The 18,286-nt window shown below is 36.7% G+C and overlaps 2 protein-coding genes across 3 annotated transcripts; one reads left to right on the top strand and one right to left on the bottom strand.

Annotated features, from left to right (window-relative positions):
- The first annotated feature begins 3,811 nt into the window (after positions 1-3,811).
- LOC116181286 (Golgi-associated plant pathogenesis-related protein 1-like) lies at positions 3,812-4,885 on the top strand. Its single transcript, XM_031501595.1, has 3 exons — positions 3,812-3,952; positions 4,059-4,168; positions 4,376-4,885. The coding sequence occupies exons 1-3, from the start codon at positions 3,886-3,888 to the stop codon at positions 4,730-4,732; spliced, it is 534 nt and encodes a 177-aa protein (XP_031357455.1). The 5' UTR covers positions 3,812-3,885; the 3' UTR covers positions 4,733-4,885.
- Positions 4,886-12,022: 7,137 nt separating this feature from the next.
- LOC116180978 (translocating chain-associated membrane protein 1) lies at positions 12,023-13,795 on the bottom strand. 2 transcript variants are annotated; one of them, XM_031501176.1, is made up of 7 exons: positions 13,730-13,795; positions 13,497-13,675; positions 13,276-13,440; positions 13,089-13,226; positions 12,554-13,041; positions 12,392-12,501; positions 12,023-12,287 (listed from the first exon to the last, which is right to left on the bottom strand). In XM_031501176.1, the coding sequence occupies exons 2-7, from the start codon at positions 13,623-13,625 to the stop codon at positions 12,199-12,201; spliced, it is 1,119 nt and encodes a 372-aa protein (XP_031357036.1). In that variant the 5' UTR covers positions 13,626-13,675; positions 13,730-13,795; the 3' UTR covers positions 12,023-12,198. The 2 variants fall into 2 exon arrangements, with proteins under 2 accessions (XP_031357036.1, XP_031357035.1); XM_031501175.1 differs by lacking the exon at positions 13,730-13,795 and having other exon boundaries at positions 13,497-13,723.
- Positions 13,796-18,286: the final 4,491 nt, after the last annotated feature.

Below are 18,286 nucleotides of genomic sequence, written 5' to 3'. Positions count from 1 at the left end.
GAACAAAGAATAAACAATGTACTAGTTGTGATTATAAGACAGTTAATAAATACTATTTTACACGACACCTATTAAATCATACCGGTTCTAAAGATTTTAAATGTGCTAATTGTGATTACCAGACAAATAACAAGTACCACTTTAAACGACACATTTTAAAACATAAAGTTCCTAAAGACTTTAAATGTGCCAATTGTAATTACGAGACAAATGAAATACCGCTTTAAACGACACCATTTAAAACATAAAGTTTCTACAGATTTTAAATTTTCTAATTAATACTATTTTAAAAGACACCTTTTAAATCATACCGGTTCTAAAGATTTTAAATTTGCTCATTGTAAATATGGAACAAATAATAAACATTTGCTTAAACGCCACCTTTTAACACACAAAGAATAAGTTTCTCGTTAAGTTAAATATTAATTCTGTAGTGTGGTAGCTTCACAGGAGGGATTTTAGTGGATTTGGAAACATTTAAGTGTTGATTATCTCAGAGCAAGACTTAGAGATGTTTGGGGCCCGTTCTTTTTATTGTAGGCAGCAAATCACTTAACAATTTATTGGGATCTAACATAACATAAAAATAATATTCATTTTTCCATAGCGTATTTTTCTTCATTTTTGTCTCTTACTCCGAGATTTTAACTCGAGCTGTTAGAAGATATTAGAATTAAGCACAGACATTTCTTTACTTGTGGAAAGTCATGTCGATTTAACATAAGAGAATTAGATACATTTCATTAAATTGAATATTTTATCTTTAATAGGTATATATGAGCAAAGCGCTTACTATCGGAAATGTAGTACGCAAATAATACATCTATTGAAACTGAGATGTCTATATCCCTTTAAATACCCTGTATATTTCAACGTCGAATGCAACCGGTCAAGTAGTTGGAGATTCTGGGGACATGAGCCACCGCCATCACCACCTGTCGATATTTTTTTCGTAATTTCCGGAGGATGTTTGGGATTTGGGGGCTTGGCGTCACTTGTTGGTTGTTAAAGCTTGTTGGTGGTGGGATTATTGTATTTTGAGTTGTATTCATAGAGTTTAGCTTTGTGTTTGTGCGTAAGATTCAATCACTTTGGTGTCGGGTAAAGCATTTTATGTAGTTTACTCTTATGTACTTATATGAATTATGCCATTTGTTATATCAGATATTTTCCATCTACCATTGTGCTAATATGTAATTTACTACATGCGAGGTGTTAACTAATATCCATGTGGTTGTGGAAGTCTACGATATCTTAGGTTTAGACCACGTTTAACTCAGTTACACGGTGTACGGGTGTGGACCTATGTAGAACCTCGACTTCCGTGAAGTAGGACATGCAATGCTAGGTGTATTTAGTTTAGTGTGACTCGTAACATTCGCGAATGCGTGTGCCTTGTTGTATGTAACTCATATCTATCTACCGTGAGAGGGAGCTCGGACGCTAGAATAGAAAGGTATTCTAGAGCTAAGGCATAAAAGGATCCGAGAGCCCTCGAACCTCCAACATTAGGGATGAAGTGCTGTAACCAAGGCCATCCTACCCATGGGCGGCGACCCATCTCTTAACCATCTTCAGTTTTGTGTCGTTACGTGACAAATGTCAGGGGAGTGTTACGAAGCACAGGTAGTAGTTCCGGAAGTCTGGGGTTTATACCAATGTCATTATGTGGAAACTGAGCATAATTGAGGGCTCCACGAGCACACTGTGTATTGTCATAACTGCCTATTGCTACGTCACAACATGAATAATAGATCAGACATGTTTTTACAAACTTCACACCACCCTATTCGATATACAATGATACGAATAACTAGCAAGGTGACATATCAATAAATGCGTGAATGTGTTGCCCCTAACAATCTTAACTGCGCTACGGGTTAATAGGCAAATATGCCAGCCCAATTCCTAACCATATAACCGTGAAACAGGAGGGCAATCAAGCGAAGACGCTGGCCCTAACCTAACAAATAACCAGGTTCACCACCCAACGACTAACTAAAAAGTGAGTTGCCTTCTAGCCGGGATTAAAGGAACATGTTGTGACTAATACTCTACGCATACTGTTCAAACGTACCCTGCTACTTGAATTCATTCATTAATTAAGGCAGAGTTACGTGTTCTGCTTAGGTGGTTGGTGTTTTAATTTGCTTGTGATTAGCATAGTTTGGGTTTTATACAACGCCAAGGTTTTTTCTCAAGTCGCGCTCTTTTTCCCCTTGGTAGGCTGCTTTTGCGAGAGTTCGGCACCTTTAGGTTTTGCTTGCTTTGCTTTTATGTATCGCATCCAAATTCTCGGGTTTTCAGAATAAGTTTATAATAAATAAACTCGCAGACATTAAAGCGTTTTATTTGAGTGTTCCTGCCCGACTGGGTCCCGAGTCATTGCATTAGCTTCGTGTAACGTAAGGGGGCCCTACCTTAGACGATCCAATCAGGCGCCATTCTTTTGTTTGAAATGAGCGGGAACCGTGTTTTGATACTGGGATTGCAACGTTGCCACTTTGCCGTGAAATCTGTCATCTTCACTTCGAGCCTGGGGTGGGTTAAGATCAGTACACCGCTTTCGATAATTTATCAATTGTCAACAAAAATCTATAATTGTGAGATCTGTATTTTTCAGATTCAGAAGATCTAATCTCTTATTATAATTCAATCTACAAAATAAAGCCAACATTTATTTGTTTCAGTTTATCAACAGGTAAATACACAAGTTTATCATGAGGTAATAGATAATATAGTGATCAATCTATAATTACAAAGTGCTTTTACTGGAATTGCAAACACAGCGGTCGATTTAAGAAAATCACCTACCTACTCAAACTACTGTGGCCGTGGACATGAACGTAAATGCACCAGAGGCAATGACCGTGGATATGAACAACATTTGAACCTTATTTGAACTCTGTAATTTTCCAGTTGAACGTGAATGGCAGCATTGTATTTCAAGGTTAATGTAACTCCAGCGGTGTCTCAATATACGCCAACGGTACTTGTTCAATATAAAGAATATAATTCTATACAACGAACGTGGCCACGGCATTTTGTGATCGACGGAATCTAGTCTTAACTTTCGCCCCTAAATTTGCAAAAAAAAACCCTTAAAAAATGCACTGATGACCTCATCAGTGAAGCGTTTTTTGGGGGATTTTGAGTTAAATACAAATATGCGGTAACGTCCATGAGGGGTCTTAAAATTTCAATCCGCACATGTGGAAACCCTTCGCCGTCCCGAAGAGGAGCATTTTCCTCAAAATGAGAATTTAAACGTCATACTGTCGGCGATCTTTGCGAAAACGTAGAACTATGTAAAATAGTGCTCCATTACCATTATATTCCATCCGAAATACTTGTGGTTTGAAATTTTGAAAACGGACAGCTCACAGATCATACAAATTTCTTTCAGTTTTCACAGAGAATTTCATTTCACTTCTTCCCTTTCAAAATTTTGCTACCTGCTTACCGCACCCATTGTGCCCTAAACTTGGTATAACTATACAATTGATTTTACAAATTACTCTGATTCTTGGATTTATTAATTAGATATCAAGGTTTTTTTCGGTCATACTCTTTTTTTCCGTGTGCTCTTTTTCCTTTGTGTTGTTTTTTTAATAGACTATATACAATATTCCGTAAGACTTATTTTAATCTTATTTCACATTGTTTTTCGTTTTCGACCCCAAATTAAACATTATCTGTCTATCTATATATTTATCATCAGCGTGAATCGCAAAACACTTCCATAATTTCGAAATGTTTGGCAAATATATGAGATTTCAACTATTATCTCATGATAAACCCATAGGTAAGTGTGCAGGTACTTGTTGATAAACTGAGCCAAATATATAAAAGGACACAAGCTGGTATTAAGCTGAAATCGCTAACATGCTCATTCAGGTTTCAATTTTCGTGTTGTGCTCGGTAGCTGTGCTTGAGGGGGTGGTTTCGGCAGGTAAGACACAATTAACTGTTTACTTTTACGTTCAAGTACACTTCCTGATTATGCATGTTCATATATGACTATAAATTTTGTTACTCAAATGATGCGTCTGTTGTAGAACTCGACCCAAGGGCGGCGGATTTAACTGCCTTCAGAAAACAATCTTTGGACCGTCATAACCACTACCGAAAACTCCATGGTTGTCCACCCTTGGTACTAAATGACACGGTAAGTGCTATACTAATAAGTTTACTAATTCAACAACGAGAAAAGGCCATATTTTGGCGCGATGACGAATTTGGCCATTTGGCAAATTCTTAAAAATAGGTCCGCCATTTTGAATTGTTGGAGTCAAGGTCGTCCTTGTTTACTATCGCGGAAATTGCTTTTCTAGGTCTAGAATTGAGCAATTTGACCTTTTTTTCTGAATTGCAGCTTTCGGCTTACGCGCAGGAATGGGCCCAAGAAATATCGCTGATGCCGAAGCCCAAACATCGTCCGGCCCCCAAGTACGGAGAAAACTTGAGCTACGCGTCGTCGTCCAAGGCGGGCTACGCCGAAAACGGGGAGAAATCCGTTGACCGTTGGTACAAGGAGATAAGCAAGTACACGTTCGGCGAAGAGCCGACCAAGTCCGGAACCGGACATTTCACGCAGGTCATTTGGAAAAGTTCGAAGCAGCTCGGCGTCGGTACGGTGGCAAAGGATGGAAAAGTATGGGTCGTTGCCAATTACGATCCTCGAGGAAATTTCAAGGGAAAGTATCGGGAAAATGTTCCACCACTCTTGTAGGGAGTCACCGATGATTATGTTTCTAAGTGGGGTTGGTTTATAATAATCACAACCTTGTAAATGTGTATTTACACAACATTCAATCTTTATCTTTGTTCTTTATCTTCAAATTATAGATATATAGGAGAAATAAGTGTTTTTCTTTGTATAAACGCCAATAAAAATCACTTTAATGATAATGAACCGATGGCGTAATCGTGGGTACAGATAATTTTGTCAACATAATAAAAATCGCTACTTTTCTTAGTACTACAACTAAACTTTTGGATGACATTTGGCTTAATGCAACCAATTAAATAAAGAAAAGGGCCCCTCATTGCCAAATTATAGGAAAAAAAACGAGTTCCTAATCAATGGCTCACATATCCGATTGTCGAACAAATTTGGAACCTTCCTGACTCTTCTCAGACTTGAACTGACGTCAACCAGTAACACATACCAAATTAAGTGCCAATTTTATTAAAAACCTGCTGTAGAATCAATACAATTTTGTTCGAAAGAGACGTTCCCTAATATACTCACCAACTAAAACCGCGCAACCCTTAAAAATCCACGCTCGTTTACTTTAAGCGTTCCCCTCCTCATTATGTACCTTTCACACTTGCTTCGACGCACTCTTACAACTCGCCGGCATTCCCTTACGTCGATTATGCCTTAAAACAGCCTTTCTTTACTATTCGTGGCATAATTACACCGATCACAAATTGAACAATCAGTGCTTTTCGATGTGTCGTGCTTTAATAAATGACTATTTCTGTGTGCACAGTGCACGAACATCCTTCAGTGTGGATATACCGTGAGTAGCGCAATTACACTGTTCACACATCAAATGTGGGAGAGCTTGTGGGTGTTAAAAGGTTGCACTTAAACGAACGCTTAATTGTAGCGTAATTACACTGATGAGAGGTTCCACCCTGTATATATACAACTTACGACGATGCGCTCATTTTTGAAAGCTGGCAACCACGTGATTTTTAATTTTTAGGAGGGGAAATGAGGCCTGCGCCATCTGGCGAGCACGAACGTTGATTATCTTTGGCATTTTGTCTTTAATGGCGGTTGCGAACGCGTCGCCTCGTAAATGTTTGTTGTTGTTTTTGTGTTATTTAATGCAGGTAGTAATTTTTGCGTTTCTTTATATCGTATTTGTTATTTTTATGCAGCATTTTATATTTTTGTGAGTTTAAATCTTTGTTTTTGAAATTAACTTGATGTAATAACCATAACCTTAATGTAGAATCTCATATTTGGTAGATTACGCTAATCAAAAACTCTTCGGTTTAGAATCGATATGTGGTATATTGCGATTCAATGATTTTCACATATTTTGTCCTTAGTTAAATTTGCCTATAAGGTCGTGTAATTTTCCATCTTGGTCTTAACAAAAGGATTGTATTGTACCAAAGATAAGTCACATCCTGTGGATTTCACCCTTTTTCAGAAACTAGGCACCTGCTTACCTGACCCATGGTTCCCAAAACTTGTTTTGATTAACCATTTATACTCTCTTGAAGCCTACAGGCTACATATTTTGTGGATATTGTTGTTTCACATCATTACAAACAATTAATTTAACTACGCAATTTAATATTAATTTAACGACTGGTTTTTTTTCTGGGTAAGTTCTTTTTTCCCCACACTATTTTTTTATTCGGCAAACTACCAATTTCAAAATTTATTTTTGCAATGTAATTTATTTCGACTTAAATTTCCGAGCTTTTACAATCAATGATAATTGCGATCATTATTAAACAAACTTTTCACAGTTCCGGTGTTTTATTATGCGCCATTTTTAAAATTTAATCGGGATCTTGTTTAGTTTTGGACGGAATCATAATCGGATTTATGATTCCCGGTTGCCGGGTTGGCTTTAGTTCCGTGTTCTTGTAGTGTGAAGTTAGCGTGGAACCTAGAGGTTAAGTACACTACAAGTAATAGAAAGCCATTTAAAGTAATAAAGTAATTGCACAAAGCCGAAAGATTTATTTACAATTTAAGAAAAAGCAGAGTTTGGGGTGACATTCTAAAATAAAAACCATTGATACGCCACTGGAGAGACGATTACGAGCCTGGAACGTAACCGTAACCGATACTTGAGGTACAGCCAGTTTTATTAGGTTAGGTCTGTTCCTGGAGACAGTTGAGAAATTTGTATTGTGTACTACCAGTAAAAAATAATGCTCATAGGTTTAATACCAGACTTTATATGTGATAAACAGAAACGTAATTGTTGCTTGATAAAGTTAGTGATGCTAATAGATATGGATGAAGTACCACTCGTTAAAATCGAACCAAAACAAGAAGAAGAAATCCACTCCGATCTTCAAGAAAACATCTTAGTAAGCAACGAACCATTGATTACAATAAAGGACGAAATTACCATTACTGCGCTCGATAGTGAAGTACAACAAACCGATTGTGGATGGAATATTAAAACTCAAATTTCCAACAATTTTAAATGTGACCTCGGTCAACACACAACAAATAGTAAGTTACAAGTTAAACAACATCTTTTAAAGCGTAATGTTTCGGGTTTTAACTGTGCTCATTGCGATTATGAAACCAAGAATAAACGGTATCTTAAACAGCACCTCTTAATACATATCGATTGTAAAGATTTTAAATGTGCTCATTGCGATTACGAGACTATGAACAAATATTACTTCAAACGACACCTTTTAATACATACGGATTCTAAAGAATTTAAATGTGCTAGTTGTGATTACGAGACAAATGACAAACACTATTTTAAACGACATCTTTTAAATCACATCGAATCTAAAGATTTTAATTGTGCCAATTGTGATTATAAGACAAATAACAAAAACCACTTTAAACTACACCTTTTAAAACATAGCGATTCTAAAGATTTTAAATGTGTTAATTGTGATTATGAGACAATGAACAAGTACTACTTTAAACGACATCTTTTAAAACATAAAGTTTCCAAAGATTTGAAATGTGCCCATTGTGATTATAGAACAAATGATAAACTATGTCTTAAACGACATCTTTTAAATCATATCACTTTTAAAGATTTTAAATGTGCTAGTTGTAATTACGAGACAAACAACAAACATCACTTTAAACAACACATTTTAAAGCATACTGATTGCAAACATTTTAAATGCGCTCATTGTGATTATGGAACAAGCTATAAACATTGTCTTAAACGACATCTTTCAACACACAAACTTTCTCTAGTAATGTGCTAATTGTAATTATAAGACTAAGAAGCAACACACAACAAATTATGTCTTAAACAACACATTCCGGAACAAATGTCTTGTAAAGGGGAAAGAGTAAGGTGACGTGTTGTAATTTACGAATCTAAAATGTTTGCCGATATAGAAACGTTTAAATATCCAGTATCTCGAAGCAAGACAAAGTTTATTGGCAACAGCGCGTGTTATAGAATTTGTAGAAAAGTGACAACACTGCGGCTACAGAGAGTAACTGCGGTGACGGTGGGCATGCGCATATATGTACCCCTTCGTTTTTGTTTGTTTTTCAAAAAAATTAATTTAAAACTGCAAACAACTTCGCTGAATTGTTTACCTACGCATTTTTGTGGAAAAAATTTTTCGTACCAAAGATTCGAACCCTAACTGCCAGGGTGCAAGCCGAGTATTCTAGCCACTTGCCCACTGTGGCATATAATACTCGACTGAACCTGTGGACAAAATTCGTTAAAAAAAAGTTGAAGCAAATGGGCACTTAACAGACGCATGCCCACCATTATCGCCCGTATCTCATTTTCTGGTGTGTAAATCTAAGGTGTAAACAATGAATAAAGATAACAACTATAACCTCACAAAATTTACTACTTGCTTGCAAGTTTCTTGTGGTTGATTTTAAATGGAATAGAGTAGTCTCCAGCGCAAAGTAAATTGCATCTGTACCCAGAGGATAGAGCTATAAATAGACTGGGACTGGTAAGATAAATTTTATTTCTTTTGGATATGGACGGAAATAATGTACAGTTCATTAAAATCGAACCAAAACAAGAGGAAGTAATCCATTCCAATCTTGGAGCAAACATTTTAATAAGCAATGAAGCATTGGTTGCAATTAAGGACGAAGAAATTACCATCACTGCACAATGCTCCAAATCACTCGATAATGAAGAAATACAAACTGATTTCAAAATTTCCAAGGATTTTGAATGTGACTTTGGTCCACACACAACGCTACAAGAACATCTCTTAAAGCATACTGTTTCAGAAGGGTTTAATTGTGCTCATTGTGATTATGGAACAAAGAATAAGCATTTGTTTCAACGGCACATTTTAATACACAAACGTGATGTGCTACAATGTGACAATTGTGATTACAAGACAAATACAAAATACCACTTTAAACGACACCTGTTGAAACATAAGGTGTTGAAATGTGCTAAGTGTGATTACAAGACGAATACGAAACACCACTTTACGCGACACCTTTTAAAACATAAGGTCTCTAAAGATTTGAAATGTGGTCATTGTGATTATGGAACAAATAATGAACAATGTCTTAAACGACATCTTTTAAAACATACCGATAAAGACTTTCAATGTGCCCATTGTCATTATGCAACAAATGACAAAAACTACTTTAAACGACACCTTTTAAAACATACCTATTCGAAAGATTTTAAATGTGCCAATTGTGATTATGAGACAAATTACAGAAACAACTTTCAACGACACATTTTAAAACATAGCGATTCTCATGATTTTAAATGTGCGAATTGCGATTACAAAACACATGATAAATACTACTTTAAACGACACCTTTTAAATCACACAGATTCTAAAGATTTTAAAAGTGTTAATTGTCATTACAAGACTACGAATAAGTACAACTTTAAACTACACCTTTTAAAACATACGGCTTCTAAAGATCTTAAATGTGCTAATTGTGACTACAAGTCAAATAACAAATACAACTTTAAACTACACTTTTTAAAACATAAAGTTTCTAAAGAATTTAAATGTGCTCATTGTGATTACGCGACGAATAACAAATACTCTTATAAAGTACACCTTTTAAAACATAAAGTGTCTAAAGAGTTTAAATGTGCCAATTGTAATTACGAGACAAATAACAAAAACAACCTTAAAGTGCACCTTTTAAAACATAAAGTTTCCAAAGATTTTAAATGTGCCAATTGTGATTATGAGACAAATGACAAATACTACTTTAAACGACACCTTTTGATACATATCGATTGTAAAGATTTTAAATGTGCCACTTGTAATTACGAGACCAATAACAAAAACAACCTTAAAGTGCACCTTTTGAAACATAAAGTTTCTAATGAATTTAAATGTACTAGTTGTGATTACGAGACGTATAACAAAACCAGCTTTGAACTACACCTTTTAAAACATAAGGTGTCTAAAGATTTTAAATGTGGTAATTGCGATTACCAGACAAATAACAAATACTATTTTAACCGACACTTTTTAAAACATAAATTTTCTACAGATTTTAAATGTCCTCATTGTGAGTACAAGTCGAATAACAAGTACAACTTTAAACTACACTTTTTAAAACATAAAGTGTTTAAAGATTTTAAATGTGCTCATTGTGATTATGGAACAAATAATAAACGATATCTTAAACGACATCTTTTAACGCACACAAACCGCGAACAAATTTCTTGTTAAATATTAGTCTGTAGTGTGTGGTGGCTTCGAGAGAGAGGGTTATTGCAAATGTTGCGAAATTATTGTGTAAACATTTAAGTATTTATCGATTATCTCAAAGCAAGACATAAAAATCGAGATCTCTTTATTCAAGGCAGCAAATTTGTCACATTTCATTCGATGCTGTGGAGCGGTACTGAGTTTTTTAAAATTTAAAATAATAATAATAATGTTTATTGTGAAGAAATCTCACAAATGGTACAGGGTTCGCTCAGGAGCGATCTTCCACCCTACCACATTAACCATTTCGAACATAATTGTACATAAAATTCAACTAAATGTTTGAATAAACAAAAACAAATGTAAAAGGTAATCGTTATGGCTAGTAATAATTGATAATTACATACTTTGTATTTAATTGTCTTATAATTTACTCAATTGAAACTGAAAAGAGACGCATTATTTGTAGAATGTGAATATAGCATCTAACATATCTAAAAGTAATATAGATCTCTTTTTCTCATCGGGATACCATCTTTAATCAACACGGGACATATAAACAAAACATGAATGGGTTACAGGCTACAGTACAGTATAATATTGTCGGCAGGTTTTTTCTTGGTAAGTTCTTTTTTCCCAATTTTTTTTTATTCGGGGAACTACCATTATCAAAGTTTATTTTTGCAGTGTAATTTATTTCGCTACAGAGCTTCTTCATATAGCAATAATTATAATTTTTTATCAAATGCCACTTTTCGATTTCAAATTTAAGCCGGATGTGCATGTGTTTAGCTTTTTGGAAAGAATAACCGGTGACCATTTTTAAACGTTGCCGGGTTGGTTTTATTTCGGTGTTACGGTAATTCTGTTGCATTTGCTCAAAAAGTACGTAACAAACATCTAAGTTTTTTCAGTTACTGGTATTTTACTCATTTGGTGCGTTTCGAGAGTAACATGTGTTGCCTACCACTAAAGTGTTGATGGCTTTGATGGTGAACGCACCACCGGGGGGGGGTTTGGGGTGTATGTAAACGAGGATCTTGACAGTTGAATCTTTCCATACCCTCAGACTACCCGTTTTTACATTCATCCCCAAAGCGTTTAGCTTTACAGGCTTTAGCCCTTGCATAGTTGTCGAGGTGAATTAAAATCAAAAATTTCTTTTTCTCCTAGGGGTATGCCCCGCGGGCTCACCGGTTCTACATTCACCCCCAAATAAGCATGTCATTTTTTTTAACAGTCCACTTGCCCTGTATGAATATCATCTTCCAATGCTTCATTTTTAAGATATTTGCTTCACTTCACCCATATGTCTCATCCGGAAGATTCACTGCTTTTCAAAGTGCTTTCCTCCAACAAACCGTTTTCGACAGATTCGCTCTTAAAGTTTTTAGATCACCAATGAATATACAGTGTGTCCCAGATCGAGTGGGATTGCATCGACTTGATTTAACCTCAATGTGTAATCACGTGTATGAAAAATGCCGTTAACTTATATTCTTTTAATCTTCATTTTTGGTGTAATTGTTTGCTCAATTTATGGTTTGGGGATTACATGGTCTTGGCCCAAAGTTAATTTCCGCAGGACGAACATATGGCTTACAGTTCTCATATGTATTTCCCCTTCCTATGGAGGACTATAATAAAGGCACCCACGCAACCTGTAGCCATTTATTCCTTAGCCTCGTTAATTCACACTAACATACTGTATAACAGCAACATTTATACACATAAAAAATTATACAAAACGAGTATTAATAATCTATGGAAAGGACGATGACACAATTAAACTTCACGAAACGAGGAATGTCTTAATTGTCGCGTATATATCAGTTATTTAGTCTTCTGGGAACGGCTCCTCAGGTTCTTGTTTGTGTTCTGATCGACTTCCGGCAAATCAGATTCTTCGCCTCCTCTCTTTGCTGCGGAACAAAAAAAAAACAGATTCAATTCAAGGGGTTTAGTAATTTTTTTAGGAACTTTTTTTTTGTCACTAAATACTAGGTTAGTTTTGTTAATCAATTACATTTTTTAAATTTATCCTTCTTTTGAGGCTTGATCCTTGTCGACGTCACGGTCGCCTTGCTCTCGCGCATCCTCGCCACCGCCTGATTGACGACGTTGAAGGTGTGATAGCTGAAATGATCGCGCGATTAGTGAGCTCACGCGGGGTCGGCGTACGGCTTACAGTTGTAAAATTAAAATTCCGGTGAGCAGGACTAGACGAACGGGTGCGATGTTGAAGTAGCCCGCCTGCAGGTCGAGCTCGCGCTGTTCGCCCAGGGCGAGACCGAACCATAAGGTGACCACGGCGAGGACGACGCTACCGAGACGAGCGAGGATTAGGACGGCGATAGAGACTAGGCGCGTTCCCTTCGTGAACTTCTCGTCCTTGTCGACGGTTTGGATTAGCTGGCAGACGTGGTGGGTGAGCTCGGACACGTAGTGCAACGCGATCAGGCAGATCAGCAGGCGGTTAAAGTTGAGGAAGTAAGGTACGGCGATTAACGTCAACGCGGCGAGGCTGTGCGTGATTTTCTCGAGGTACTCCTCCTTTTTGGTACGCTGGAAGTAGAGCTCGGGCAGCTCGTGTAGACAGTACGCGATTTGGATGATCAGAAACAGTTTCATACTGAAAGGCATCGCCGCCGGATAGTCGGCCCATAGTAAATTAATCTGAAACATGCACCCGTTAGGCGGCTTTCACCCGGTGACCGACTTACATCAGGAATGTAGTGTTCGCGTAAAAGAATAACCTCCAACGCCCACAGCACGGATATCCCGTAGAAAAGTGCCAATTGCCCGCTGGTGTTAAAAATCGCCAGCTTCGACTTGGACAGGTGCAGCTTCTTGGAAAGTTTCTAAAATGCGAGTTAAACCTTGGGCACAAACACACTCGAAGGTACCTACGTCGAGCACGTACTCTTGAATAATCGCGTGCACTACGATACAGATCAAGCTGTAGAAGAAAATGCCCGCCCAATCTTTTCCGCCGGATAAATACAACGGTATCTCGCCAGTTTCGGTCACGTTATGTTGAAGCGCAATGAATATCGACGCGATCGGTGCAGTAGCCTGAAACACACACGCACGCTCACAGATTGTCCCATACGGATCCGGCGACGACCTACCTGCACCATCAGTCCGATAACAAAAACCATGGCAATACATGATACAATATCCGCATGGTTCTGTATTATAAATTCGTGACTGAGAATTGGAGGATTCTTCGTTGAACTTTTTCGCACTGGCTTCACCATCTTGACGGTTCCGGTGAAAGGAATGAAATGGAGAATGGAAGACCCCCTTTCTATAAAAATAGAAAATATTAATACATGGCAATTTGTTGTGCCACGCAAATTACACGTCAACAAATTCGGAAAGGGAACACCGCCCGTGGTTCTGCTGGTGCAGTCTCTTCAACGGGAAGTTAAGAAATGTGGTTAACTAAGCGCTTTATTTGTTTTCAAGTACAACACTAATTTGGTGCTGGTGCATTCTGCTGCATAATGAACCGAGAATCGAAAACAGGTAAAGGCTATATTTTGAGTCGGCAAAATAAATTGTCTGAAATTTTTTAGACTTTGGCCTGTAGAATCCATAACTTCAAACAGTATGAAGATTGGGCTACTAGATCAAAAGTTACAGCCTTTGAATTTTTTTTTCGAACAAAGAAAAAGTTTTTTCCCCAGAAACTTTGGAGTAGTCGATTTTTGGTAAAAAGGAAGGTTATACACTTGGTTCTTTTGAGGCCGGAAAAAAAATTGTCTAGAATCGACGGGGAAAAAACATTTTCTTATAGAATTTCGCCCGTAGAATCCATAATTTCAAACAGTTTGAAGATTGGGCCACTAGATCAAAAGTTACAGCCCTTTGAATTTTTTGTCGAAATTGGTTTTTTGCCCATAACTTTTGATTGAGACGTCTAATCGAAAAAGTACGAATCGTTGTTGGATTCTACGCACCTAAATTAATAAGAAAAGGTGTTTTCCTGAGAAATTTTGGAGTAGTCGATTTTTGGTAAAAAACGAAGGTTATACACTTGCTTTTTTGAGACCGGGAAAAAAAATTGTCTGAGATCGACCGGGAAAAAACATTTTCTTATAGAATTTGGCCCGTAGAATCCATAATTTCAAACAGTTTGAAGATTGGGCCACTAGATCAAAAGTTACAGCCCTTTGAATTTTTTTTCGAAATTGGTTTTTTGTCTATAACTTTTGATTGAGAGGTCTAATCGAAAAAGTACGAATCGTGTTGGATTCTACGCACCTAAATTAATAAGAAAAGGTGTTTTCCTGAGAAATTTTGGAGTAGTCGATTTTTGGTAAAAAACGAAGGTTATACACTTGCTTTTTTGAGGCCGGGAAAAAAAATTGTCTGAGATCGACCGGGAAAAAACATTTTCTTATAGAATTTGGCCCGTAGAATCCATAATTTCAAACAGTTTGAAGATTGGGCCACTAGATCAAAAGTTACAGCCCTTTGAATTTTTTTTCGAAATTGGTTTTTTGTCTATAACTTTTGATTGAGAGGTCTAATCGAAAAAGTACGAATCGTGTTGGATTCTACGCACCTAAATTAATAAGAAAAGGTGTTTTCCTGAGAAATTTTGGAGTAGTCGATTTTTGGTAAAAAACGAAGGTTATAATACACTTGCTTTTTTGAGGCCGGGAAAAAAAATTGTCTGAGATCGACCGGGAAAAAACATTTTCTTATAGAATTTGGCCCGTAGAATCCATAATTTCAAACAGTTTGAAGATTGGCCTACTAGATCAAAAGTTACAGCGCTTTGAATTTTTTTCCGAAATTGGTTTTTTGTCTATAACTTTTGATTGAGAGGTTTAATCGAAAAAGTACGAATCGTCTTGGATTCTAAGCACCAAAATTAATAAGAAAAACTGTTTTCCTGAGAAATTCTGGAGTAGTCGATTTTTGGTAAAAAACGAAGGTTATACACTTGCTTTTTTGAGGCCGGGAAAAAAAATTGTCTGAGATCGACCGGGAAAAAACATTTTCTTATAGAATTTGGCCCGTAGAATCCATAATTTCAAACAGTTTTAAGATTGGGCTACTAGATCAAAAGTTACAGCGCTTTGAATTTTTTTCCGAAATTGGTTTTTTGTCTATAACTTTTGATTGAGAGGTTTAATCGAAAAAGTACGAATCGTTTTGGATTCTACGCACCGAAATTAATAAAAAAAAAGTGTTTCCTGAGAAATTCTGGAGTACTCGATTTTTGGTAAAGAACGGAGGTTATACACTTGCTTTTTTGAGGCCGGGGAAAAAAATTGTCTGAGATCGACCGGGAAAAAACATTTTCTTATAGAATTTGGCCCGTAGAATCCATAATTTCAAACAGTTTGAAGATTGGGCCACTAGATCAAAAGTTACAGCCCTTTGAATTTTCTTTCGAAATTGGTTTTCTCCATAACTTTTGATTGAGAGGTCTAATCGAAAAAGTACGAGTCGATTTGGATTCTACGCACCAAATTAATAAGAAAAAGTGTTTTCCCGAGAAATTTTGAAGTGGTCGATTTTTGATAAAAAAGGAAGGTTATAGGTACACTGCCTTTTTTGAGACTTGAAAAAAAATTGTCTGAGATCGACCGGGAAAAAACATTTTCTTATAGAATTTGGCCCGTAGAATCCATAATTTCAAACAGTTTGAAGATTGGGCTACTAGATCAAACGTTACAGCCCTTTGAATTTTTTTCGAAATTGGTTTTTTGTCTATAACTTTTGATTGAGAGGTCTAATCGAAAAAGTACGAATCGTTTTGGATTCTACGCACCAAAATTAATAAGAAAAGGTGTTTTCTTGAGAAATTGCTGAACCGATTGGAACCAAATTCGGTACACATATTCTAAGACCTAAAAGGGCAGAATCGCCCATGCGCAGGTATGCGGGTGGTATCTGTGCTAGCCACAGCACATTTTTTCCCTTTTAAGTTTGATTATGTAACGTATTATGCTGCTATATCCGAAGGTACTCTTTATGAATATGTAACGAAATCTAGTGGTTGCTATTTAAAAAAAATATGTCCCCCTTCACCATGTCGAAGTCAGCAAACCTCTCCAGTCAGTGTACGTCAATTGATTTTATAATTATAATTTAAAACGATCTTGTCTTGAAAATATATCCAGACAAAATGTTCACCCTTTATATCAATCAACCCCTTTACTCTTTCCATTTCAAGCAGGAAACATAAAACATGTTCATTATCGTGGAATCTCAGGAAATCATCCCTTAAATAGTGCCAATGACTGGTGAATGGTGAGTTCTATCTAAATTGCAAATGGAAAAAAGAGAATACCCGAAGGACCACTTCCATTTATGGAATAGCTTAAAGGTAATAAAATTACGTACGTACTAACTTTCATATTTCAGAACAAGTCAATACGCGCCTTGTACCATCCCAATTTCGTAGTCGCGGTTAATAAACTACGAAGCGGAGAAAAAAAGTGACTGCGAGTCGTTAAAAATATTCTTACAAAGGAATAAGACGACGACATGTAAAAGGGTTAATAAAAGCAAGAAGTAAGTGCAACACAATACGAATCCAACACAACATAAACAAACCTGAGACCATAAACATCTAAAATTCGCACATGGTGCACGAAGCGCGCATAAAGCGCTCCACCGGGGAGCCTTTCTCGGTATTCGAAGATCTGCTCCGTCGACATTACGCCCTCGCGACCACGAAGAAGATATCATCCACGTTCTCGGCTTCACTCTAATCTAACAATCGCGCATTCCCGCACCAGGTGTCAGAATGTGAATTATGCATTAGAGAAGCGTGGGAAAAACGCAAATTTACGCACGCCCGTCCCAAATACTTTAATTACGAACGCAACCAATTAGTTTATTAAGTTTATACCCGGCAGAACGAGAATTTCAAGATTTAATTGACAGTTTAAGTGTTGTTATAACAAGCTTATGAAAATTACAACTTAAATAATTAAAATTGATGTTTAAATATAAACCTTTCGAGAATGGTTTATTTTCCTAAAGATGAAGCGATAAGAGGCGAGATGCGTGTGGGATTTTGAGAGTAACGGGGGGTGCGCGATCGAAGAAGCGGTACCTACGGTTATGATTTCAGAAATGCAAATGAAAGGCCGTTTAGGAAATTGGAATTTTACTTAATGGACTCGGCTATTACGCACGGAAATTGTTTATGAAATTATGCGTTCCTTTAATTGTATCCTGTACTTTATTAAGGTTAATTAACGTTTTCGAAAATTCTAATAAATTATTGTCGGTCACTTTTTTAGGTTGTAATTATTGGGAAAGTACGCGCAAGGGTCAGCCAATTTAAACCATGTAGAAATTTCGCGGGAGCCGCAAAGGGGGTGGTAATAGAAACTATCTTGAAGTAAGTACCTTAAAGCCAGAATGAAGTCTGCGGTGAGTAATTTAAGTTGTACACTTTTGAGATAGCACTTGTGAAGTCCCCTGAAGTGTCAATCAAACTTTTCGAAAATATCATCGACAACTCGCCAACATCTCGCAATGTGACCAAATTACGACCTTGCACCACAAACAAGGTCCCTCATGAGTTACGCCCTCGCAAAATGCCCTTCATTTGATTTTGCAAAGTTAACTTGATTTTGAATATGTTTGGACATTCGAATACTAACGGGCAATTACGTGTTACTATTTAATTGTCTACATTAACCATATTATCCAAGACTTATGGTGCATTCCTTTCGTCTGTGAATATTTTTATTGAATTTAAAAACTAAAGGTTTTTTTCAACAACTAGGAAACCGTTATATGTAAGTATGTACAGACCCTTTTTTTGCTTGAACGCTTTACTTTTTCTACTTTCTAAATTGGAAATGCATAATTTGTCATTTTTTAAAAAGTATTAGGTTTGCAATATGGCATCTCCCTTTCTTTACTCTATCGCTCCCTCTTC

The sequence above is a fragment of the Photinus pyralis genome, unplaced genomic scaffold (genome assembly GCF_008802855.1).
Source record: "Photinus pyralis isolate 1611_PpyrPB1 unplaced genomic scaffold, Ppyr1.3 Ppyr1.4_LG9, whole genome shotgun sequence".
NCBI classification, from domain to species: Eukaryota; Metazoa; Arthropoda; class Insecta; order Coleoptera; family Lampyridae; genus Photinus; species Photinus pyralis.
The sequence above is the reverse complement of the archived record's forward strand: the minus strand, read 5'-3'. Positions and strand labels throughout refer to the sequence as shown.